The 27,663-nt window shown below is 37.3% G+C and overlaps 1 protein-coding gene across 2 annotated transcripts in view; it reads right to left on the reverse strand.

Annotated features, from left to right (window-relative positions):
* Nucleotides 1-25,880, reverse strand: part of PDCD4 (programmed cell death 4) — a 28,616-nt gene extending 2,736 nt beyond the window's left edge. The window contains exons 1-11 of one of the 2 annotated variants that reach the window (XM_030334971.1): nucleotides 25,765-25,878; nucleotides 20,014-20,120; nucleotides 16,458-16,760; nucleotides 13,769-13,863; nucleotides 11,046-11,159; nucleotides 7,885-8,106; nucleotides 5,860-5,957; nucleotides 4,936-5,050; nucleotides 1,528-1,635; nucleotides 1,153-1,263; nucleotides 380-519 (exon numbers count right to left, since the gene is read on the reverse strand). In XM_030334971.1, the coding sequence (XP_030190831.1) occupies nucleotides 380-519; nucleotides 1,153-1,263; nucleotides 1,528-1,635; nucleotides 4,936-5,050; nucleotides 5,860-5,957; nucleotides 7,885-8,106; nucleotides 11,046-11,159; nucleotides 13,769-13,863; nucleotides 16,458-16,760; nucleotides 20,014-20,056 (1,349 nt within the window). In that variant the 5' untranslated portion in view covers nucleotides 20,057-20,120; nucleotides 25,765-25,878. Of the gene's footprint in view, nucleotides 1-379; nucleotides 520-1,152; nucleotides 1,264-1,527; nucleotides 1,636-4,935; nucleotides 5,051-5,859; nucleotides 5,958-7,884; nucleotides 8,107-11,045; nucleotides 11,160-13,768; nucleotides 13,864-16,457; nucleotides 16,761-20,013; nucleotides 20,121-25,764 lie in introns of both variants that reach the window. The other variant, XM_030334972.1, reaches the window with a different exon arrangement.
* Nucleotides 25,881-27,663: the final 1,783 nt, after the last annotated feature.

The raw sequence follows: 27,663 nt of genomic DNA on the forward strand, positions 1-27,663 counted from the left end.
TGTGTGTGAACTTAGGAAATTTCTATTACATCTCCTTGAACCTTAATTTTCTCATCTCATTGGTGATAATACCTACTCTGAAATATTTCAACTACTTAGAACAGAGCCTGGTACACAGAACTACTACACAAAATTAGTTTCCTTCCAGTGAAAAGGGGCTTCATGAAGTAGCCCTGTATAAATTTTACAAGGGGGCAAAATAAGCTTTGCCCTAGTTTTTCTATTAACTCAAAACTCATGATTTTCACTCTTGAGTGGCTTCAGGGGAGATATTACTTTTCTGACAGAATTCCAGAATTTTTCTGGAATGACAGAAAATCAGCTTAGCCTTTCCAAGCACCTCAGCCAATATTTTATGCGGAAAAAAGTAATAAAATACCTTGAAGGACAAAGATCTCTGAGTTGTTTGGAAATTATTCCAGCCTGAAAACATTCTTCTACAAATCGTTCAAGCACAGAGTATGAATGTGGGACATCCAAATTAATGTCTGGAATTTCATTGTAAATTCTCTCATAACCCTAAAACAATGAAATTATATACAGAATTGTTAGCCCATATAAAGTACATAATGCCATATGACCCATCACTGTCATCAAACGATATTTAAAGACCAAACATTCGTAAAATTAGACTGAAGTCAGATCTGATCTTTGAAAAGTATAGACAATATTTGTCATAGAATGTTTTCTTTAAAATTTTTCTCTTAAAGGAGTTCAGGCGGACATCAGACACTGGACACATTTCTTCATCTGTATACATTTAGTACACTTTTTAAAATATAAGGCAAGTAAGCACCTCACCAATATCTTAAATAGGAATAAATTAAATACTTTAAAGAATATTTGTTAAAAGATCATGTTCATGTTTGTCTCTAGATACAAAATAAAAACTATCATATCTTAAAAATAGAACTCTTGAGGAAGAACAATCACATCTTTAAAAAAGACAGGGAAAAAAACTCAGTGAAGTGTTACTTTCCAAGAAATCAAACATAATCACAACCATTAAAAAAAAAAAAAAAAAAAAACTATAGGCACAATACTATTTAACATACCTAAAAGAATATTTCATTGACAATTCATAATATGTATTCAATTATTATACATTTAAGGTAGAAGCCTAAAAATTGTTCAAAATAATGTTATACTTACTCTTTTCATTTGGTCTAGAGTAATGGTAGAAGATTTCCAAAGAGATTTTAATAAATTCAAAATCATCTTAAATGCACTTTCTCCAGTTGACTCTAAAACCATTACAATAGCCTAAAAATTGAATGAATGAATAAATGAATGAATTTTTGGTCATTTAAATTTATATAAGAAACTGCTCCTAAAATGTATCAGATCCCTTTTGTCTTATATGTAATTATAATCATTATAAAAATTTAAAAACAACTTTCTCCCTTAACATTAAAATTTTTTAAAAGAATAAAAATAGATGTACACTATTAAAGAACCATTAAGTCACTGTGGTGCAAAAAGGAATACTTAATAATAACTCTCTTTGGAATGTCAAAGTAATCTTACTTCATATACAAGCTCATGGTGAAAATGAGGTACTTCCAGTTCCTTAAGGCAATGTTCAGCTTCAGATATATCTCCAGAGAGTAAATACTCTTTCAGCAGCATATCAATCTATTAAATTTAAAAATTTAGATGTATTAGAATTCCTAATTTTTTTTTTTTAAACTGTGCTTTCTGCTTATAGGATTTACTTACTCTCAAATAGCAGGTCACCAACAGCTGTGTAAGAACATACAGACTTGACACAACACTATCATAACAAAATTTTTTTCATAATTAAAAAGTAAATCCCCAATTTTTACAGGGCTGATAATTATAAAGAAAATGCAGCGCTTCAGCGTGCCTTAATAATCACTGAGATCTATGACTAGACTTAACCTCAGTTGTGACCATAATACTTCAATGCTCACTGTAAAACAAGGGATTTTAAAGACCACTAGAGGGCACTGGCTGAAAGTCTCAAAATATATTTTTACAGTGTCACAAACTTTCACTTCCATCAGGATGACCTTAATAGTCACTGGAAGCCAAAAAATGATGATAATAGAGCTTTACTAGACAGGGAAAAATATCCATACAGCTTCTCTTTTCTCTTCAAATAGGATTTGAAACCTATTATCTAAGATGTTCATCTGGAATTCAGTTTCTAGTTGTAACTAAAGAGGCAAGTCTTGACTTTCTTGTTCAAATACAGTAACATCTATGGCTCCAGAGAAAAGGAGGAAAAGTTTTCCAGCACAAGAACTTCAAACAAGAATGTTCTTCCCTATACATGGCCTGTTAAAATCACCTTTGCACCTAGTGGACACTCAATGAATGTTGGCTCACTTAATTAAATAATCTCATTTAAGTTATCTTTGACTTCCAACTTCTGCAATGTATTTAATAAAGGGTAAAGTAAAATTTGATCAATAGAATACATACCGATGATACTGATACATACTGAATAATATCTATTATCATGCTTTAGAAAAGTAAATATTTAGGGGCGCCTGGGTGGCTCAGTCAGTTAAACGATTGACTCCTGCTCAGGTCATGATCTCACAGTTCGTGGGTTCAAACCCTGCATCGGGCTCTGTGCTGACAGCTCAGTACCTGGAGACTGCTTCAGATTCTCTGTCTCCCTCTCTCTCTACCCCTCCCCTCCTCGTACTCTGTCTCTCAGAAATAAAATAAACATTAAAAAAAAAAGTACATATTTAAAGCATGGCATTTGAATAAAGTGTTTTTACTTTATAATTGTAAATTAATAAATTTATTATTTAAATTATATCACTTACAGTTTTTTAACTTTGTTATAGAACTTGAAGTATTTCAATGTTTCCCATCAGGCTCCATGCATTTTTTGAGAATGATAAATTATAAATACATACATATACATTTCTAAAAGTCCTCTTTGTCCAACTCATCCTTCCATGTAAAAATAAATGAATACCCAAATAATGTCAACCTCAAACTCATATTGGTAGTTCTATTTCCATTTCTATCTTGACTATTTTTTCGTTGAGATAATTCACATAAAACAGTTTGGCACTTTCTCAAAAAAATAATTTTGGGGGAATATTACCATCATTTTTTTTCAGTTTATTATTTTTTTAGTAATCTCTACACCTAACTTGGGGCTCAAACTCACGACCCTGAGATCAAGAGTTGCAGCTCCTCCAACTGAGCCAGACAAGCACCCTAAGTGTTATCATCTTAATATTAAGTCTTCCAATCCATAAACATAGGATATCTGGATATCTATTTTAAGTTTTAATTTATTTCAACAATGTTTTGCAGTTTTGGTGTATAAGAGTTGCACTTCTTTTGTTAAATTTAGTCCTAAGTATTTTGATATTTTTTATTCTATTGTAAATGCAATTGTTTTCCTAATTTCATATCATTCGTTGCTAGTGTACAGAAGTAGAATTGAATACTGTATATTAATCTTATATCCTATAATCTTGCTGGATTCATTTATTAGTTGACAGTTTGGGGTTTTTTGTTTTTTGTGGATTCATTAAGATTTTCTGTATACAGATCATGTCATCTGGGAATAGAGATAGTTTTACTTCTTCCTTTCCCATCTAGATGCATTTTATATCATTTTCTTGCCAAAATGCCGTTATCTTGACTGTTTTTATACCTCAATCTTCCTAACCACATGAAATTTTTTTTGAAAGCAGATATTATAATCATGACATTATCTATCCTAAGATATATAAAAGCAAACTGGTCAAAAATCTATAGTTTAAGCTCCTTAACACTCAAACTAGGTACACATATCATTAAAAGATTAAGTATCAAAACTATAGTCACATGAAAAGATTATACTCAAAAGTCAGAAGTACATGAACTGTAAGACTTCTAATTTTCTTAATTATCTGCAAGTAATGGGGCGCCTGGGTGGCTCAGTCGGTTGAGTGTCCGACTTCAGCCCGGGTCACGATCTCGCGGTCTGTGAGTTCGAGCCCCGCGTCAGGCTCTGGACTGATGGCTCAGAGCCTGGAGCCTGCTTCCGATTCTGTGTCTCCCTCTCTCTCTGCCCCTCCCCCGTTCATGCTCTGTCTCTGTCTCAAGAATAAATAAACGTTAAAAAAAAAAATTAAAAAAAAATAATCTGCAAGTATTATTAAGTACTTTTTCTGGTTTCTTGTTATAGAACATTACTGCCAGAAAAAAAAAATCCATAGAGAATAAACCTGGCGCTTTAATGAAATAAATCAATTACTTTAAAGCATGCACACAAGTAGTGAACTTCCTTACAAAAATCGACCACTCTGATCTACTCTAGTGTTCATAATTCCTAACTTATGTTCTAAGAGTATCCAGTTTCAAATTGCTCATATAAAAATGTAGTTAATAGGGTGCCTGGGTGGCTCAGTAGGATGAGCATCTGACTCTTGATTTCGGCTCAGACTGTGATCCTAGCATCATGGATCGAGCCCTGCATTGGACTCTATGATGAGCAGAGAGCCTGCTTAAGATTCTTTCTCTCCCCCTGCCCCACTGCCCTCCTCCCTGTCTCATACTCTTTCTCTATAAAATTTTTTTAAATGTATTTATTGAATAACTACAAAATAGAAAGTCTTGTGTTGACAGTATTTGAAAAATTTTAACTACTACAAGAAAATACTTCAGGCATTCCTCTCAGGTTCAAATACAGCATTCTTATGAGAGCTCTTTTAATTTAACACAGTCTTTTTTTTTAGTCAGGGAAGCCATAAACATTTAATAATAATTATATAATTATTGTATAATTTATAGCACCAGGGAATAAAGCCAAATACACAAAGATTATCCAATTTTCCATTTATAGCTTTAAGACAGAACTTAATTTTTATCCAAAAAAATACCAGCTAGAGGGCATAGTTTACTTCCCCTGAGGAATACATGTATATTAAGTTAAAGACAATACCCAGTAGTTACCTCTTTAACAAGGTGGTTAACAGACTGCTGCCCACCTCCAGAGCCCCACACACTGTCTTTGCGCTTTCCACCTTTAGACATACTCAGAAGCACAGTAGCCTTGTCCAGAGCAGCTCTACCAGAAATAATAACAACAATAATAATAATTTTGACAACTTAGAAATGCTTCAGGTTGACCTAAAAGCTTTCACGTAACCTAAAATCAATCTAAAATTCAAAATCTAACCTTATTACAAAATAATTGATCTACACTGAGTGGAAACATGTCACATAAAACTTAACTTTTACATAGTTCTGCACCTTCCCACCAGGGCAACCATTCCATTCTGACCTGAAGTAGTCTTAGAAATTTAAGTTAACATCTACACCTGAGCAAATCTAAGACATGGCACTGACTAAATTTAAGTTTCCAGGAAGTTACAAAAAACCATACGGCATGATTCCCAAATATCACATTTAGCTTAAAATTAATTATAACAAAGAACAAGAGTGAAAACATTATTTCCTAATATTTCTGTAGCAGATAAATATAAAATAAAATTGAAAATGGGGCTCCTTTGTTAATACTGTCCATCTTCTTAGAATATTAAATAATTACAGAATGTGAAAACCTGAACAGAGCTTAAAGAAACATTCTCAGTCAAACCCTTCATTTTATAAGTAAGGAAACTGAGGCCCAGAGAAAAGCGGCTTGACATAAAGGTAGCTAATGGCTTAGTTAAAATCCCAAACTTCTACATTACAGTACTGTCCTCTTCCTATTACACCATGTCAACAATCTCTCAATTTTTTTAACAGTGGAGAATATACACAAATGACAAACAGATGTCCACAATGTCTGATTAATTCAAATATCATTTCAATAAAATGCTGTAGAATTTTCCCCAATTTTGAAATTCTAAGTAGGAAAATTAATTTACTTACCTAGCCTGTACACAGTCTACAGTTCCTTTGTAACTATCAATATAGGTATTACATAAAATTCCATCTCCAACAGCTCTAGCAATAAACTGGCCAACCAACTACAAAAAAAAAAAAAAAAGCTATATAAAAAAATCTAAAATGAAACTCTATAGGACACAATTTCTAATACGTAAATGATAAAGACTGGCTGGACTACAGAATCAATAACTAAGACATGTTGGAACACTCAAACATCTATCTAGCACCTGCTAGTTATGTTTGACATACATTCCCACATCTTAACCTCCAAGGTAACTACCCATGGGGGGGTGGGAAGGACACATATCAGTTTTGCTCACTACTGAATCCCCCAACACCTTGCACACTGCCTGAAACACAGTACATAATCAAAAACGCTTGTTAAGCCAGTGACCTAAATTTAAGAGAAAACTCTCTTCTGGAAATAAAAAAAAAAAATGGGACTAGGTTTTCTCAAAAACTGTCTGATTAAAGGAATTTATTGTATGGAGAAAACACTGTGTAGAAATTTCTATCTGAAAGTATATTCATAGTGTTATTTTGTTTTGTTTTGTTTTTAAAGTAGGCTCCATACCCAGTGTGGGGCTCAAACCCACGACTCCCAGACCAAGTGTCACATGCTCCACCGACTAAGCTTGCCAGACGACCCTATGCATAACCTTTTTTTTTTTTTTTTTACATTATTTCTTATAAAAACTGGAAACAACTTCAGTGTCCAACAATAAAGGTGTGGTTACATGATACATACAATGGGGGTCATTATGGGGTCATTAGGAAATACATTTACTACTTTTTATAGTGTAAGAAAAATCAAGTTTACAAAACAGCACATACAGTATAATTCCACTTCTTACTAAAACAAAAATGCAAGGATATACAAAAACCATACACTGATAAACATCCACAGAAAGTAAAAGAGATTTAACACCAAAATGTTTAACAGTTAACACTGGTTATTTCTGCTGGCTTTTCTTCATTTTGACTTTATTTTTCAGAAATTCTATAATATGAACTTATGTAATCATTTTTTTAACATATGAGTAGTACTGTTATAAAAAGAAAAAAAAAGTCCACGTTTGAATCATAGCTCAATACCTTATCAGACTACTGTCTGGCATAGAAAAGAAACAGCATTCAGGAATTAACTTATACATATATTCCTAAATTAATGTTTAAGTGCTCCTGCCTTTTTAAAAAATTTTAATGTCTATTTATTTATTTGGGGGGGGGAGCGGGGAGGACAGAGAAGAAGGAGATAGAGAATCCCAAGCCATCTCCAAGCTGTCAGTGCAGAGCCTGATGCAGGCTCAATCCCACAAACCGTGAGATCATGACTTCAGCCAATATCAAGATTCAGATGCGTAACGGACTGAGCCACCCAGGTGCCCCAAGTGCTCCTACCTTGACTTAAAACTCTGGTCAAGTAAACAGAAACAATTTCACACATTTTTAATTTCAAATCAGAAAGTCACATTATACTATCAGCATGTATTGAATCTAATAAATACATAAGGCTTTGAGATCAGAATCTAAACAGAAACATAAATCATAAATTTTCTAATAATTTTCCCACAAGCTACAAAGGGGAACAGACTTATTTATGATTATTTTTATAATAAACATCAGTCAAGCCAATTCAATCTTCAATTATAACAATCTACATATTTTTTAAATCCTAGATCATACAACAGCTTAACCACATATAATAGAGAATATACAAGCAGCAAAAAAACAAAACAAAAAACAAAAGACCTACAAACTATACAGAGCATGGGTGGAAAAGCAGGATATAAAATTACAGTATGATGAAAACTATATTTGAAAAAGAAAAACAGCTAGACAAAAATATGCTAAAATGTCAGAGGGCTATTTTTGTATGGTAAAAAATATGGGTCATTTTGTCCCATTTTATCTACTAAAGTTTCTTAGAAGCATGTATTATTTCTATAATTGGAAGTGTAGTGGGGAAGGGGGAGGGAGAGAACGAATAAAAAGAATCATACAAACCTGTGGTGCTCTAGGAGTATCCAATGCCAATTCAGGTAGATCTTTCAATAATTTGTCAAATGATTTTTCTACATCATTTGTGCTCATTACTGTCCCACACAGGTCAGAAAGAAGCTTAGATGTCATTTCTCTATGACTAGCCTTTCCCTCCAATGCCAAGGACACTGCCAACACTGGTACTCCACTTTTCATTTCACCAAGATTTAAATCTCTTAGCATTTCCTATTAAAAAAAAAAAAAAAAAAGTTAAAAAGTATGTCACTACCTTTAGTTCAGTATGATTTTAATTTTGAAAAATCAAGATTTTATCCATATATCCTTACCTCTTCCCCTTTGGAAATAATCAGAAAAGCAGTTAATTTTGTAGGAAAGGATAAATTCATCTTTCTGTGCATATTAATTAGATATTGATCCACTTTGTCAAGCTTTAACTATCTAAACATCACTAAACTCAAGAATGTGAATCATACCTAAAAAACTATATATTGCTAAGTATAGTATGAAACTATATATTGCTAAGTTTGTGTTAGGAATTAACTAACCCTGTCCTTATAATTTTTTTTATTTTCTTTTTATTTAAGTAATCTCTACACCCAATGTGGAACTCAAACTCACGAACCCAAGATCAAGAGTCGCATACCCTTCCAACTGAGCAAGCCAGGCACCCCTAATTTCTAGGAATATTCTTTTATGAATATTTGTGGAGAGATTCATTTTACATTATCATAAGCTGTTTATACTCTACTTTTCAAAGTTTTCTCTTTGCACTAAAGTTTATAGTGTTCACATTAAGTTTAAAGGAGATCTTTTTTTTTTTTAATGTTTATTTTTGAGAGAAAGCATTTGGCGCATGAAAGCAGGGGAGGGCAGAGAGAGGGGGACAGAGGATCTGAAGCAGGCTCTGGGCTGACAGCAGCGAGCCCGATATGGAGCTCCAACTCATAAACCACGAGATCATGACCTGAGCCAAACTCAGACACTCAACCACTGAGCCATCCAGGTGCCCCCCCTCTTTTTTTTTAAAGTTTGTTTATTTAAGTAATCTCTAGACCCAACGTGGAGCTCAGACTCATGACCTGGTGATTAAGAGTCACATGCTCTTCCGACTGAGCCAGTCAAGTATCCATAAAAGTTCTTAAACCATCGTTTTTAAGTGGAATTATTGCTTCAAATGCTGGGATTCAGTTAAAATTTCCTATTAAAAATAATAATAGCAGCTGCTAATACTACTGTATATAATGTGTCAAGCATTGTAACAGGCATTTTAGTTTCTATTATCTTATTTAAGACTCAAAACAACCTTTTCAGGGAGATATCATCATATCCATCATACCCAAAGCAATGAAAAATTAAGTATCTGCTGAGGACATATAGCTGGAGTGGCCAAGTTGAAAGTGGGATATAGGCAGTATGACCCTAGAGGCTAAATTCTAACTCAGTTATTTAAAGTGCCTTCCTTTTACAGTTTTCTCAGAGTGTTTAAGTCATGTTATACTACTAAAAGGGTGCCAGAACTATTTTCACAGCCACCTAACTGGTGTCCTTGTTAGCAGTCTCTTCCACTCAATTTCAACTTCCTGGACTATGGTTGAACAACTCACTCACTGCCTTTAAACATGATACTTCTTTCTGGAAAAGTCTCTTCAACCGTCTTCCCCTGGCAAACTTCTAATTATCCTTACATAGTTCAGAATCATCTCTAACACTCTTCATTTTATGCTTCCATAATATTCTGTTCATAATACTACTCAGTTAATAAATACATAGTAGACCACTAGTCCCCAGGCTAGGTACATAGGATTCCAATAGTCCCTGTCCTTACAGGATTTAAACTCTTTCTCTGCAATACAAGGCTTCATATGATATTTTAGTATCTATTTATATATCTCTTTCCTCACCTGACTGCGCTTCAAAAGAGCAGGAATCACCTATTACAAATTCCTCCACATGGTATGCGCTGAACAAATATTGATTTTATATTCAAATTCTACAAATATAAGGATATCAGACCTCATGGTATTAGACAAACCAAGAAAGCTCAGTCTGAAGTAAAAGAGTATAAATTAAAAAGCCTTTTAAGGAGTTACAATTTTAAAGTTTACTTATTTTTGAGAGAAGAGAGAGAGAGAGAGAGAGAGAGAGAGAGAGAGAGAGAGAGAGAACGCATGATGAATGGGGGAGAGGCGGAGACAGAGAATCCCAAGCAGGTCCGCACCAGCAGCGCAGAGCCAGACACGGCGCTTGAACCCACAAACCCATGAGATCATGATCTGAGCTGAAACCAAGAGCTGGTTGCTCAGCCAACTGAGCCACCCAGGATCCCCTAAAGACCTGCAATTTTAGTACTTTAAGTCAGTAATCCTAGTTAGGTAATTTTATTTTACCCTTTTAGATTTATCTTATGAACAATTCATAACACAGGAAATGTTCCCACGCAAATTACATTTCAAAAAAACATTTGTTCTCTTAGTTTCTGTATACATTCTTTTTCAGATCTTTGTGTTCTCTTTCTTTTGGACAGAGTACAAAGATAAATTTTATCTTAATCCTGAGCATTGAAATGAATGGCAAAAAAAATAGAACGACATCAGGCATTAAAAAAAAATTTTTTTTTTAACATTTATTTTTGAGACAGAGACACAGAGCATGAGCAGGGGAGGGTCAGAGAGAGAGGGAGACACAGAATCCAAAACAGGCTCCAGGCTCTGAGCTGTCAGCCCAGAGCCCGATGCGGGGCTCGAACTCACGGACCGCAAGATCATGACCTGAGCCGAAGTTGGATGCCCAACCGACTGAGCCACCCAGGTACCCCTAAATCAGACATTTTTAACTGAGATTCCTGAAGAGGTTTGAGAAGGTTCATAGATGCCTGAAATTATATCATATTTTATACACTATCAATTACAAAAATATATAATTACAAAAATTGTTAAAATATTGTTGTGCCGTTTTTCAGGTAGGGAATGGCATATAGCCTTCATCACAAGTAGGAAAGAACTAAGTTAAGGATATTTTACTTCATTTCTTAGAAATTCATTTACGTAAAAGAAAATGCTTATTAAAACTTATTCAGTGATCAAGGATAATTTCGGATATAATGTTTTGCTTTTAATAATGTTTTTTCTATGTTAAGTAAATTATACATGCAATTTTAAACCTACCGCAACTTCATTAGTATCTCCATGCTCAAAATATTCCTGTATGATTGGTGTTAAAGTCTTCTCAAATGCTGTTTCATCCAAAGGCAAAACTACAGTTTCATAAACACAGTTTTCCTAGGAAGGGAAGGAGAAAAAATTACAAATTAATGAATAAAATGCTAAATAAAATGACATTTGGTTTATAATTTTATATTCCAGGGCCCCTGGGTGGCTCAGTCAGGTAAGTGTCCAACTTGATTTCGGCGCAGGTCATGACCTCACGGTGGTGAGATCAAGCCACAAAACGGGCTCTGTGCTGGGCACGAAGCCTGCCTATGACTCTCCCTCTCTCTCCCTCTCCCTCCCCCTCTCCCTCTGCCCTTCCTCTGTTCACATATACACTATAAATAAATACTTTTATGTTCTAACTGTATATCCCAACGAATTTTATATTCCATCCTCATTCAGGACAAGAAAAAGATGTGCTACATGCTTTGAAAACTGATACTAAAATAGAATCCATGTCTTTTTTTTTTTTTTTTACAAATCTATGAATAAAACTAACAGTTTAGAACTACTAACCACAGCAAATATGACTTGCTCCCAACCCCCCACATCTTAATTTTTTTTTTTACCTCTCATAATACCAGTCCTTCAGTGACCAAGAAGCTTAAGATGACTTCCTATCATACCTACTGTTTTCATTAAAACTTCACTTTAAAAAAAAAAAAATGAAGGAACCAAAGATTTCATGATTAATATTATAATAAAAGTCTTTGTAACGAGAATCAATGCTGTAGTGACTAAAAAATCTCTAAGAAAAAGCATTATTCAACAGAAATTTCAAAAAACAAGGAAATTCATGTCTATTAATTTTCTATCTCCCTTCTCCTCTGGAAAAAGGCCAGAAATGTTTATGTGCAACTTGTGACTAGTTTTAGTCTCACTTGAAAGACTGTATGTTAAGATTAGGATATATAGGGGCACCTGGGTGGCTCAGTTGGTTAAGCATCTGACTTGATTTCAGCTCAGTCGTTATTTATCTCGCGGTTCGTGAGTTCAAGCCCCACTGCAGGCTCTGCCTTGACAGCTCTGTCACTCTCCCTCTCTCTCTCAAAATAAGTAAATAAACTTAAAAAAAAAATATTTCCATGTCCAACAATTAGCTAAAACAAACAAGTATATACAAATAATACGCAATAAAAACAATCTATCATATGCCCTGATAATTTCCTATCTAAAATTTTTATCACCATGCAAAGACAGTTCTTTAGAAAAGATATCATAACGTCTGGGATTTGTTTCAAAATAATCCAGAGCATGGGGGGGTGGGAGTGGTGCATGCAGAAGGGATACAAGAGGAAGAGTAAACAGAGGTACAGTATAAAATAAGACTGCCTATGAGTTATTAATTATTGAAGTCAGTAAAGCTGGGAGAGGAGTACAAGCAGTTTCATTATACTATTCTACTTTTGTAAGCTACACATTTTCCATTAAAAATATAAATATATAGGAGCTCTTGGCTGGCTCAGTCGATGGAGTGTGCAACTCTTGATCTTGGGGGCTGTACGTTTAAGCCCCATGTTGGGTGTAGAGATTACTTAGAAATTAAGTTTTTAAAAAAATAAAAATAAAATATATGTATATGTTCATTATAAAATCTATTAAAAACTTACATTCTCATCAATGGACCTAAGTGAAATAAGACTCAGAAAGACAAATATCATATGATTTCACTCATATGTGGAATCTAAAAAAGTAAATAAATAAACAAACAAAATAAATCAGACCTGCAAACACAAACTGACAGTTGCCAGAGAGGAGGGGCAAGATTGACGAAGGGGAGTGGGAAATACATGCTTCCAGTTATGGAATGAGTAAGTCATGGGAATAAAAGGCACAGCATAAGGAAGAAAAACAAAATTTACATTCTCATATTGAAGAAAGACATTTATGTTCCCAAAATAAAATTTACCATAAGGTTATCATCCTAAACAGTAACATTTAAAAGGAACCTAATACCTATTAACTCTTTTATGATATTCAAAATAATATCTATTTTTCTCGATTTTCATTACTATAGAAATTATATTAACTCAACAGACTTTACTGAAAAATAACCAGCTTGATAATCCTAAGTGAATCTGTAAAGACCTACTTTTGACTCACTTTAGAAATGAAGGGAAAATTTATCACTATCAATTAATTTGGTTTCCTAATCCAAAATTTACCTAACAGTCTGAGAGTACTGAGTATATGTATGATTTAGATATAGATAGTAATGTGTGTGTATACACACGTATGTGTTACACGTATGTATACACACACATTATATATATACACACACATACTACAAATCATATATATATGATTGGCAGGCACAGAGTATAGATATGGAATGTATGACCTGACAAATGTATGAGTAAACTACAAACATGAAGGTGAAAAATTTATAAGCATTTTATTTATTTTTTTTTAATTTTTTTTTTTGAACGTTTATTTTTATTTTTGGGACAGAGAGAGACAGAGCATGAATGGGGGAGGGGCAGAGAGAGAGGGAGACACAGAATCGGAAACAGGCTCCAGGCTCCGAGCCATCAGCCCAGAGCCTGATGCGGGGCTCGAACTCACGGACCGCGAGATCGTGACCTGGCTGAAGTCGGACGCTTAACCGACTGCGCCACCCAGGCGCCCCTATAAGCATTTTAAACATGGATTTTAAAAAGAAAGTAAAACACTGATACCTGGTCATCATCATAGTTAGGATCTTTCACATCCACCTCCTCCACATCATATACCTGTCCAGGTGTACCCCAGACACCTTTGCCTCCTGCTCCACCTGAAAAAGTTTAGAATTGAGAAAGAAAAGAACACAAAGCTCATAAGTTCATAAAGTTTAGTTGAAATCTGAAATAATTCTAGATATTCAGATATTAAGTAACAGTTAAAAACTGAATTTTAATTTCTATGCTAATTTGTTTCCAGTTGAGTTATACTTTAAATATTTAACTCAGATCACTTTTTCAGTAATGATTAGATATTATATATTTTATAACCTATTTCCAAAACATCAAGTTGAAATAGCTTATAAAGTTAAAACTAAAAAGGCAGATGCTTTAAAATAAAAGCAAAAATGAAACCAAAAAAGAACAGAAAAATAGCTGTATCGGGGACCCCAAGGGGCCATGATACTGTATGTAGCTGAGCTCTAAATTTTATTGGACATTTCATAAGGCCAAAACAACAATATGTTGAGCCAGTAAAATGTGGCATAGGAAACTTAACAAGGGAAAAATTATTTAACAAAAAGCAGTTTCCACTGTTAAGTGTTTCAAAGTCAAATACTCTTTTTTTTAAGGTTTATTTATTTGGGGGGCAGGGGGGAGTGGCAGAGAGGGAGACAGAGAATCTGAAGCAGGCTCCACACTGTCAGCGCAAAGCCCAAAGCAGGGCTCAACCCCACAAACTGTGAGATCATGAACTGCGCCGAAGTCGGACACTAAACCAACTGAGCCACCCAAGTGCCCATTTATTTTCTTTTAATTAATTATCTTGAGAGAGAGACAGACAGACTGCGTGCACAGGGGAGGAGCAGAGAGAAAGAATCCCAAGCAGGCTCAGCGGTGCCAGCGCAGAGCCTGAAGTGCTCAATCCCACAAACAATGAGATCATGACCTGAGCTGAAATCAAGAGTCAGAGGCTTAACAGACTAAGCCACTCAGGCACCCCTCAAATACTCTTTAAATATAAATGTACACGTTAAACTATACTTGACAACTGGCAATATGTTACAAATTACTAAGCTATTTAAGCATTAACTGCACTTATCTTTATTTCTCTGTACTTCTATATGGAAACTGACCAGTTGAAGTTTAACAATTCCAACTTTCAAAGTGGTTTTTCTACATAAACTGAAATGCTTTTGTAAGTCTCAACATACTGCATTATTTTTAAAGAATTTTTCAGTATCACCAATTATTTTTAGGTTGTATTTTTATACCAAGAGTATAATCCCTGCCACTAGAACAAAACAGAATCTGGTTACTAGGATTCATTTTTATCCAACCAATGGTTGTAGAGCCATTCAACAAGAATAACAGTTTTTGGCAGATCACAAAAAGATTTTACAAGATTCCTAGGCTACAAATTGAAGTTCCCACCATTCAGAAACTAGTGAAATCTCCAAATTACATCAAAATCCTACCATAGACCAAAACTAACAGACCCCTTATCAACAAATATTTAAATATATGCAACTACTCCAGGCCCTGGAAATAGCAATGAAACAGACCAATCCACTTCAGTTTCCAAAAGAGAGCAAAACACAACTTGGGTGGTGCCTGGCTGGCTCAGTGGGTAGAGCATCTTAACTCTTGATCTCAAACTGTAAGTTCGAGCCCTATGTTGGGTGAGAGACTACTTACAAAATAAAATCTTTTAATCAACCAACCAATCAGTCAAAGAGAACTCAGAACCAGATCTATAAAATTATTCAAATTCTGATCCAGAGGGGCGCCTAGGTAGCTCAGTTAAAGTTAGGTGACTGACTCTTGGTCTCGGTTCAGATCATGATCTCACCATTCTTGGTTCACAAGCTGGAGCCCCTGCATTGGGATTCCCTCTCTCTCTCTCTCTCCTCCTCCCCTGCTTGCGCGTGTGCTTTCAAAATAAACTTGAAAAAAAAAAAAATTCTGGGGGCACCTGGGTGGCTCAGTTAAGCCTCCAACTTCAGCTCAGGTTATGGCCTCACAGTTCATGAGTTCAAGCCCCACATCATGCTCTGTGGTGACAGCTCAGAGCCTGGAGCCTGCTTTGGATTCTGTGTTTCCCTCTCTCTCTGCTGCTCCCCCACTCATATTGTGTCTCTCTCGCTCTCAAAAATAAACATTTTAAAAATTTTTTAAAAATTCTGATCCAGATATTAGCAATCCAATTTATATCTATCATGTATTCTTAACAAAGGACATAATTATATTCATTAGATAATTGGTATAATGAATCTCTCTTTTCTTTTTTTTAACTTTTAAAAGTTAAGTAATCTCTGCCCCCAATATTGGGCTCAAACTCATGACCCTGAGATCAAGTGTCACATATTCCACTGACTGAGCCAGCCAGGTACCCCAGGTATGACGAATTTCTGACCCTACTTTTAAGCAAAGTTAGAGAATACATGCACAATTCATAACTGTACAAAACATCCATGTATATTTTGCTGAAAAGAAAGTTCTGCTCAAGAAACTGAATCTCCTCAAGAAAAAAGGCTCAACTTAAAAACAAGTGGGATGGTCCTCAGATTATTACTTTGTAAAAACATACACAAATCATAGCCTCTTACACCATCATTGTTTAAATTTCTCATATTCCTAGAACAAGGAAACCATAATATAAGGTAATATTGTTTTGTTTGCTTCTGTGGAAATGGAACACACCAACCTTTCTTTGGCAGTCCCCTTCCTTTCCCAGATCTGGATCGCCTATCTAGCAACCTTCCCTTTGGACTGGTTGGTACAGTTACTCCACTTCTAAGGGCTTCACTTCCATTATCACTGACTGAATCGCCTCTGCCAGAGTCCCGGGATGAGTTTTTCCTCAGGCGCCTTTTTGCCTTGGCATTAATTCTAGCTTCATTAATGGAGGATGCCGAAATCCAATTTCCATTTATCTCATTTTTTATTTCCTCAGTCCCAGCATTTTCTTCATCACCAGAAAAGAGAGAGTCACTTAAATTATCAGGATCTTAAAGAGGAAAATGAAGAAAGAAAATTCTAAGTAAGTACTTTAACCATTCACTGTCATACCAGCTATAGTCATAAGTTACCTTAAGTTGAATCACATGAAATTACATTTTTTAGGTCAGTAACAAGTCACATATTGGAAATTTCACATGATTCAATCTAATAAATGACAACTAAACAGGATTACTTTTCACATTATCATAGAAAATAAGACAGTGAATTTTAATGAGCAAAGTTTAATGTTATCTCATATGTTTAGAAATAAATTTTATGTTAATATACAACCACAAATAAATCCTTTAGACTTCTGTGAGCTAAGGGAGTTAAGCAATTGGAGATAGTAAGAAAAGACTAAGAATCTTGAGAGGAGAGATAAACTAATATTTAGAGAATGCCTATTATTTATCAGGCACTGTGCTGGGCGTTCTGTCATTTACCCACAAGTTTGAGAACTATTTATTACATACTGGATCATTACTACAGATAAGGAAACTAAGACTGAGAGTGTTTAAATACCTTGCCAAACACCTCCTGATTAATTACAGATACTTAGGAAATATTCTAATCCAAAGAACCTGAAAGATACTTGGCAAATAAATGATCACATAATATTACTGAGCTGAACCATTGAGGCTTCATTGCTCTGAAAGATAAAGCTTGCTTTTAAAGCTTTACTTCACCTCTCCAAACCTGACTTATATTACTTACCATCTTCTGAAAATCTTCCAGCCTATGTAAGATTTGTACATTATCCCCTGAAAGACAGCAACATATCTGGAGTTCCCAATGGTCCTATTTAGAATGTCATCCTCATTGCTGTTTTCACTTATCAAAATCTTTTAGGATATACTCAAGTTTTATTTCCTTCACATAACTTTCCTAACAATTCTCTAGCCACAATAACACTAATGCCCACACTCTATTCATTCACCACATTGCTGAAACCACTTTGTTATTTCTATTTATGCAGGAGTCTTGCTTTTCCAAATAAGTCATAAGCCTCAAAAGAGGAACCATGCCTTTACCTGTACTTCTTTGTACCCTCAGCACCTAACTGAGTATCCTTCATACTAACAACTCAAATGTCCATGGAGATACCTGGCTTTGCTCTAAAAAACTCAGAAAGCTACTGAATTAGGTACCCTTGGGGCAGAGTTTTGTTTGTTATGGCTAAGTCAAGTCAGAGTTGAATCTCTCAAGTGGTTTTAAACATTCCTAAATGTAATTAGGCTGTGTCAAGTCCATGTGTATAGACTTTAACATGTCTTAATATGTTGAAGCTGAAAATTTCTTAAGTCAACCTATAAAAAACATAGATGTGTTAAAACCTTTATAATTCTTGACAAAAAAGTATGAAAGTTAAGAACACTGTGATAATCAAAAACAAACAACAACATTAAATAGAGTCCATCATTAGTCTCTGTGCTTTCCAACCATTCTCCAAACTGCATGGAAATGGATTCTGTAAAACATGCCCCCACTGAAAACCCTTTGAAGGTTTTCCCACTAGTTCAAAATAAAGTTTAAACTCATTATCTTGTAACTTAACATCCTACATAATCTTGCCCCTGCTTATGTCACCAGAATAACTGCTGACCACTACCACATTCAAATGGTCAGAGCTTAGACTGATATCATATGCAGTGATGGAGAGATTGGTTTAGCAGAGGAATACAGAATATGTAAGTTAAAAGAGAAAGTATAAAGTGAGAGACCAGCTAAGAAAATGTTGCAATAATTCATTCACTAACTGAAAAGAACAAGGGTAGTAACTTTGGGTTAAATAAAGTGACACTTAAAGAAAAATAAAGGACTTTTAAACAGAATAAAGAAGCATGAAATGAAGTCTTAGAAGTTTTCAGATGGGAAGTCAGTGTTAGAGGGTGAATGTGAGACATCATCATAACCATCATCATAACTGAACTACTATACTACAACTACTAGCAACAGTCACAGTCACAGCAGTAGTGCAACTTCTTTTGTCATTATCATCACCGTTGTTACCACTAGATACCAGGTTCTATGGTAGGCACTCTACATACGTGATCTATAATCTTCACAAAGCTCTATAACAAAGCTGTTTATCCTCAATTTACAGATGGAAGATGTTTCATAGAAAGGTCACATATCTAAAAAGGATTATGGCCAGTATTCAAATCCACGCTTAAATATCAGATGATTATAACTGTAGAAAATACAGAGCTAGAGTACAGCAGAGTAGTGACAGCTAAAGACACAGGACAAGGGAGTGATTATAAGAGAGGAAAGCAGAAGAGGAAGGAGAAAAAAAAGACCAGAGATCAGACAAGTTAAATGGAATTTCAAGTAAGAGTAGGTAATTGAAGAAAACATTAAACATTTACCTGTAACATATTGCTTTCATTATTCTACAATTAAGGCAAACCACCAAACTCATCCAGAAGATAAAGGACCTCAAATTATAATAAACTGCTTTAAACTGTCCCTTGGAGTCCTAAGTATTCAATTTAAACATCATTTCCTACAATTGGATTTCTTTTCAACTATTTTAATATCCTTTCAAATACATGTTTGTATGACTGCAGCAGAACATATCTAGGTATATTTTATATATTAGACCTTATAATTTTTAACTCATGTTTCTATCAATTACTCATTTATATTTCACTATTCATACTTACCTAGGTTTAGGGTTCCATAACCACTATTGATCTGACTTTAAAAAAACCAAAATTCCAAAGATGAAAAATCTCACCATTCAGAATATTTCAAAATCCTACTTAACTCTACAAAGATTAGTCTGAAAGCTATAAGTATATTTTAAGTTGTCTGAAGTTACTCAGCGTTTGGACAAATATTCTACAAAACCATTTTTATGGAAAGTAAGGAAAATACCATAGGTAATTTATAATAAATAAATTATTAGGAAAGAAATCAAAGAAATCAATAACAGTTTATATTGCAGAAACCAACTAGTTCATTTGAAAATATTAATGAGGAAGTTCACTATTCTCCATTCTGTAGCACATAGTTTATTATAAACAGTGGAAAGTTAGAATGTATGGAATGTGAAAAGATGGGCAGAAAAGAACATGTGAAGAATTTCTACAAAAATAAGAATCACAAACTTGATTTTTTAAAATAATACAACTTACTTGTAGCATAATAAGATGGCTTTTAAAGTAAAGATGGTTTTAGTATTATGTTTTCATAAAATTTGGTATGACCTCAAACTTGCTCACAATATAGTCAAGGTTCAAAATATTCTTACTTACCTGTGGGGTTTACATTCAGTATCTGCTCATTTTCTACATCCATTGTTCCTTAATGTCACTTGCACTGATTAAATTACTAATGGAAGTCTTCCCTTGGGATCTATTTCCTTAAAAAGAAAAAAAAAAACCTTCAACATCTTCCAAACTGATAGAATTAAGGTAAATTCAATTTACTTAATCACATTGTAAAAAAAAAATAAAACCAGCATCTAAAATTTTTTAGATGTTTTAATTTATCTTTGAGACAGAGAAAGACATAGCACTAGTCAGGGAGGAGGAGAGAGGGAGACACAGAATCTGAAGCAGGCTTCAGGTTGTGACCTGTCAGCACAGAGCCCAACACAGGGCTTGAACTCACGAACCACCACATCATGACCTGAGCCGAGATTGGACACTTAACCAACTGAGCCACCCAGGCGCCCCAGCACATAATTTTTTTTTAACATTTATTTATGAGAGAGAGAGAGAGAGAGAGAGAGAGCGCGCGCGTGTATGTGTGTGTGAGTGAGCAGGGGAGAGGAAGAGAGACAGGGGAACAGGGGATCCAAAGCAGACGTCACATTGACAGCAAAGAGCCTGATGTGGGGCTCGAACTCACAAACCATGAGATCATGACCTGAGCCAAACTAAGCCACCCAGGCTCCCCTAATTTTATTTTTTTTTTAATTTTTTTAACGTTTATTTATTTTTGAGACAGAGAGAGACAGAGCGTGAACAGGGGAGGGGCAGAGAGAGAGGGAGACACAGAATCTGAAACAGGCTCCAGGCTCTGAGCTGTCAGCACAGAGCCCGACGTGGGGCTCGAACTCACAGACCGTGAGATCATGACCTGAGCCGAAGTCGGACACTTAACCGACTGAGCCACCCAGGCGCCCCTCCCCTAATTTCATTTTTAAAAAAAGAGCTCTCTTTACTTTGAAAAATAGTTTACCACAATTAACATTTGGTTTCAATCTTCCTGACAAGTGTATCTGTGTCCAAAATAACCCTCCATACTTCTGAATGTGCCAAAGCACCCCTCTAACTTGAAGTAAAAGATGTATTTGCTATACATGGTTATTTCAAGTTAAAGCAGCATATACATACTCCAAATTTTTCAGGACTACCAGTCCTCATAATTAATCTGATGTACATAATATTGTATAGTTCACTACCAATGAATTGAGAACTACTACAAAGCGCAAGCAACAGTTTTGGTTAATCAAGCATATCACAGGATTCTGTTCTTACACCACAACACATCTGAAGGCAGATAACAGCTGACATTTCATCACCCAGGTGTCTATAATTAGCATTATAAGACTTTGGGAGAAATTGTTAATGGTGTTTTCTATAGTAAGAGTATTTTCATAATCAGGGCACCTAGGTGGATCAGTTGGTTAAGCGTCTGACTTCAGCTCCGGTCATGATCTCATCATCCATGAGTTCGAGCCCCACTTCGAGCTCTGTGCTGACAGCTCTGAACCTGGAGCCTGCTGCTGATTCTGTGTCTCCTTCTCTCTCTGCCCCTCCCCCCCCCCACAGTCTCTGTCTCTGAAAAATGAATAAACCTTTAAAAAATTTTTTAAAGAAAAAAGAGTATTTTCATAATCTGAAAACCCCATTCTTATTTTTAAAAATTTTTAAAGATTTTAAAGAAATCTCTACAGACCCAATGGGGCTCAAACTTACAACCCTGAGATCAAGAGTCATATGCTCTAGGGGTGCCTGTGGCTCAGTTGGTTGGGCATCCGACTTCGGCTCAAGTCATGATCTCACAGTCCATGGGTTCGAGCCCCGCGTGGGGCTCTGTGCTGACAGCTCAGAGCCTGGAGCCTGCTTCAGATTCTGTGTCTCCCTCTCTCTCTGCCCCTCCCTTGCTCATGCTCGGTCTCAAAAATAAATAAAAATATTTTTAAAAAAGTAAAAGAAAAAAAAAAAGAGAGTCACATGCTCTACTGAGCCAGCCAGGTGCACCCCTCCTATTCTTCTTAAAAAAAAAAAAAAAAAAAAAAAATGTGCCTAGGGGCGCCTGGGTGGCTCAGTCAGTTAAGCAGCTTAAGCTCAGGATCTTTTTTTTTTTTTTTTTTTTTTTAAGCATCAGGCTCTTGATTTCAGCTCAGGTCATGATCCCACAGTTTTTGAGTCTAAGCCCCATGTCGGGCTCCACACTGACGGTGTGGAGCCTGCTTGGGATTCTCTCTTTCCTTTTCTCTGCCCTTCCCCTGCTCACACACATTCTCTCACTATCTCTCAAGAATAAATAAAATAATGTTTTAAAAAACTTGACTATTTAAAAAAGGAGTAAGTACAATGGTAGTAGCAACTCAATATTTTAGACCTTAGCTTCAAAATGACTTAAAAATTATTAATGCTGTAAGGTGTTGAAACCAGTTAACTTTAACTTAGTGATATAAATCTAATGTTACATGAAAGACTAGCAAAATATATTTCATGAAAACTATTACCAGAAGGTATAACCAAATATGATTTTAGAATCTCTCTGTATTTTTCAAATAGTGGTTTATAGTACTTAAGCATTGATCTGTTCAAATCATATAAGTTAGATATAAGCCCTTCCAGTCATTTATAATCATTTCACGAGCAGTGTGCTTTAAGATATGCACAAATTAATGAAAAAGACTAATAAACTAATTAAAGGAAAGTCTTTCTCAAATAACCTACTATAAGATCTCATTTTAAGATAATAATATATGATGCCTCCTGGGACTCAACTTTTTTTTAAGTGAACTTTTCCCCCAACATGGGGCTCAAACTCAGGATTCCAAGATCAAGAGTTGCATGCTGCACTGAACTGAGCCAGTGAGGCACCCCTCACCTGACTTTTAAATTCCTCAATATATCGTTTTAACATCTCAAAAGTTTATAGCCCCTTTGCTCCAGTTTTCAAAAAGGTATTATTTTGTAAAACAAGAATAAACACACCTTAATGCTAAAATGGTAAACTTCTGAATATGGCATAATCCTTAGGCTACTAAGATGCTATATTGCTTCAGAAGAAAATGGGGTGATCACTCTCTAATTCTATTCAGAATAAACAGATTCTACATAATGATCTTTCTAATATCATAATTTCCAACAACTCTGGATTTAAGGGGGAAAATGAACCTTAAAGATATGTATATAGAGACACATATAAATATATGAACAAAAATAGTTTGTAAACCTAAGCATATAGTGTTCTCCGTGTCTTAAAATTTGTCATATCTCACTTCAGTATATGGGTTACATGATACAGAAAAGTGAAAATGTCCTATGATGTGTGTATGAGCTTTTTAAAATAGAATTACATTAGAAAGTCTTTTTCATACTTGATGCAAGTATGATCATTGACAGGACACTTTCTGCAGAACCTTGCTACTAAAGGAAATTATTATAACTAATATTTATAAAGCCTTTTATAATTCACAGAGAATTTTACATGCATCATTTCATGTACTTCTCAGAACAACTTTGAGGTTTCCATTTTGCACACAACCAAATTCAGAGAAGGTAGTTAATCTGTCCAGATAGAGACAGCTGCTCAATGGAAGAACCAGAATTAGAAACCAGACCTTTTCAATCCAGTACTGCTTGCACAAGTTCAATATAAGATTTTAATATATCACAAGAAGATTCTTTTTTAGGGGCTAACAGACAGAAGCTTATTAAAACACAGACTTATTAAAGTCTTTGGGGCTAACAGACAGAAGCTTATTAAAACACAGTATTTAAAGATACTACTTTAAATACTACTTTCCAAACACTAAAAATAATATTTATTTAAAGTATTACACAGAAGACATTCAGTTAGTCAAAGAAAATTATTAGGTAATGACTATCATCTATAACTTACCATATTTGTTTTTTTTAAGTAATCCTAACCCCAAAAAAAGTGTCGTCTTGTCTTTAGGCAATGGTAACGCAATCAAGAACTCAGTCACACTTGATAGCAACACAGACATTTTAAGAATTTAGAGAAGGATAAAAATACATTGCATGTTTTTCCTCTCTTCAATTCGTGGAGCTTTTTTCCAGTTTACTTAACAATCCTTAAGATTTTTGCCCCAAAGTTAACAAAAATATAAAGCAAAAACTCCAAAAGCCACATCCTTCATACTAAACAATAAAATTAATTTGGAATAAAAAAACAAAACTCTACATGTAAGTTGAGCAAAACTAAGGCTAGCATTAAACAATTTTCATTTCTTTAATAGTTTTACAGAAACATATACTCAGAAGTATTCAATTGCCAAGACATTCCCTAAAAGACAAAGCCTCCCCCCCCTCCCCCCCCCCAAATCTGTTCCCTGAAATACACCCCACAAACCACTCTGACATTTTCTGGAGTCAAGTTTAGGCCATATGCTAACCAGAAAATTATTTGTATTCATTCCAGGGCCACAATCACAGCTAATTAGCAACTTAAAATCAGCTAAAAGTATTCAACCACAATGATGCAAAAGCAAGCACTGCAGAAAATATCAAAGTGTCCTGTATTTTCGCACTCCCAGACACTATTTTCCCTTTCTCATTACTACAACAGAAAAAAAAAAATTAAAATATAATTCAAAGATCCCTGCTGAGATTGTAAGGAATTTAAGAAACCTATAATGAAGGAAGGTTAATGGCACAAATACGAATAATTAAACTCAGAACACATCTGCAGTGCTCCCTTTTTAGAAGAGTATATGAAGGTTTCTAAAAAGCCTCACATTAGTAAGAATGCCCAAATCGTAAAACTTAGCAGAAAAAATACAAAACAGGCGGTGACTCCTTTTTTTTTTTTTGTCTTCCACACGAAGCCGCATTTTTTATCATTTTACTCATTGCAGATCCTGCACAGTTGCTGGTTCCATAACCAGTTCTCACAAGGGCATACGAACAGGAGATACTGACTTCTGCAGTTAGTTTTTGAAGCTCCAGCGGAGTGGGGGGGCGGGGGACCCCTTCTCGTGTACATTGCAGAACCGAATTGACAAATGCAGCAGACTCGGCCTGCGCTTCACAGAAAGAGGGCTCCCTTCCTGTCTTTGTTTTCCCTGGGAGATTTTCACTTGAACTAAAAAAGAGCGCCCCTTTGCCCCAAGTCCGCGCAGGGCCGGGGAGGCGGGCACGTGTCCGCCTCCCAGCGGCCCCTCCCGCAGCGGCTGGCCCTCCTTCCCGCCGCGGGTGCAGGCCGGGACCCCGCGGGCCCTAGTCCAGGCAGGCCCCAGAGGCTGCTGGACCGCAGCGGGGCGGGCCTGGGCTCCGGGTTGCGGGCCGAGGGCCAGGGTCGGTGATCGCCGAGCGGGGGACCGCGTCTTCAGGGGGCCCCCCAAGGGAGGCCGGGGGGGGGGCGGGGAAGGCGCGAACCTTCCTCACAGGATTTCAGTCAGGCCAGAAAGACGTCTCCCAACGCCCTCCCCTCAAAATAAAAATGGAAACTCGGCCTTCTCGAGGATGAGGAGTAGTCCCTCGCTGGCGAGCGCCCCGCGCACCCCGCTACGCGGGAGGGGATGCAGGAGGGGGCGGGCCCGCGCCACCGCGCTCCGGGCCCGGGCCCAGAAGGAGGGAACAGGGGCCCGCCCTCCGCCGCCCGGGCGTTGGGGCGGCCGCGGCCCTACTTGCGGGGCTCCGAAGAGGAGGCCGGACCCTCGCCCACCCGGCCGGGACTCGGCCGCGGCCTCACGCCCCCTCCCCCTCCCAACGTGCGGCTGCCTCAAGAGGAGACGGAGCTGAGGGAGAGGACGCAGTCGTCCCGGGAGTGCGAGCCGCCCCGCTGGTACTGACCCCTCGGGCCGCTGCCGCCGCTTGCCCAGGTCCTCGGTCCGCCGGCCCAAACCCCGCTGCTCAGCCTCTGCCGCCGCCTCAGAGCGTCTCTGCCCCCTCTCGCTCTGTTTGTTTTTGTTTTGTTCTACCCAGTAACACGGGGGCGAGAGAGCGGCGTTTATTGGTCAAAGCGAGGAGGTCCGCTGGCCAATCGCGGCGGTGGAGCGGGAGCAGAGGAGGAAAAGAGAGGGAAGTGAAACGTGGAAAGCTGGGCTGGGGCGCCGGAGGGCGCATGCGCACCTGACTCCAGGGACAGGCTGGAGTGGGAGCCGGGCGGGAAGCTGGAGGCGGGAGGTTGGGAGGCGCCGCCAGATGGAAGCGTAGGCGAAAAGGCAGTGCCTTGGGGTGAGGACTAGGCTGAGGCTGTCTTGACCCGCTCACCCTTTCCTCTTACAGGCTAGTCAGCAATCTCGCCTGAATGTTGGGCTTCCTGAGGGCCCTGCCTCCATTTGCAGAGGCTCCTCGGTTGAATACCCTTAATCTCTACAGATGCTTCTCCCGCTGGTCCTGTACACTCCTTGGCTCCCACTGTGCATAGTAAGAATTTTATCTCCGTGAAAGCTCTCATCCCTTGAAGATGGAAATCATTCCCATGTCACAGATGAGGAAACAAACAGACTCAAAACCTCTTTGAAGTCCCTGTGCTAATCATGACTAGTCAGGCCTCTGGGATTCAAACTCCCGCATTCCCGCTGCAAGGCTGGGGTTCTCAAACTTCGCTGTAACTTCTTTCTTGAAATTTGCACCCCAGGCAGCTGGTCTCGGAGTCTTTCCTCCTTGGCTGCGTTCTCTTTGGCTTATCTCGTGCTTTCATTCTTCCTCCTTCCCTCTCCCCGGAGGTAATGACCAGAACCTTCTGCTGTCTTTGTGCTCTCAGGAAAGAACTCAGCCATTATCTCTGGCCAGATTTTACGATTGTCTAATGTGCAACACCTGAATGGTCTATGTGGCCTTTCAGCAGCACAAACTGCCCCCCCACCCCCCCCACCCCCCCAGCAAGCTCCTTCACCTGACTTACCTCTATCTGCCCAGTCACCCTGCCTGGGAATCATCTCTAATAGTATTACTTCTCTGAACAACGGCAACACCAACAAAATCTTCGTTAGCTTTCCGTGGCCCACCTGGAGCATCAGTGCCTCGACCAGGCATTTAAGGCCCCAGAGCGTGGCTTCAAGACATTCTGGCCATGTCTCCACACCTTCACAGGCCCCACGCCCCTTTGGCTGGAACCTACTTTGACCTCTCGCGGTTCCATATGCTTCCCCACCTCCTGAGGCTTCTTTATGGTATCACCTCGAAACGCCTCTCTTATCCCTCACCTCTACCTGGTACAATCCTATCCATCCCTCTTGGCTCTCCCACACAGGCCTTCTTCAGCCTCATGACTTGATATGAGTGTCCTGTCTCCTGATTCCTCACACTAATGACTTGTTGTACCTCTGGGGACATTGAAACATTCGGCCTGGCATTGTGCTACCTGAGTCCCTGTCCTAGCTCTTCTCCCCCATTAAACTGTCACTTTGTTGAAGGCAAGTTCACATCTTGCTCATGTGTTACCATTATAGGTCTTAAGAAGATGTCTTTCATGTTTACTGTACTGGTGCAATAAAAATTCCTCAATCTGAGTTCACAAAGGTTCTCAGCATTTTGTGCTCAGCCCCACGCTCCTGGGCAAGAGCATCTTGGCTTGTCCAGCATCTGAATTAGCCTTATGAGTCACTTTTACTTTTTAAAAACAAAGCTTCCCGGTCACTCAGTTTTGTTTTGTTTCGTTTTCTCCATCACCTGCAGCTGTCTCGTTTCTCTTCTCTGCCAGGGTTCATCCGTCCTCCACTGAGCAGTAACTGCTGGCTCCTTTGC

This window comes from Lynx canadensis, chromosome D2, assembly GCF_007474595.2.
Source record: "Lynx canadensis isolate LIC74 chromosome D2, mLynCan4.pri.v2, whole genome shotgun sequence".
NCBI lineage: Eukaryota > Metazoa > Chordata > Mammalia > Carnivora > Felidae > Lynx > Lynx canadensis.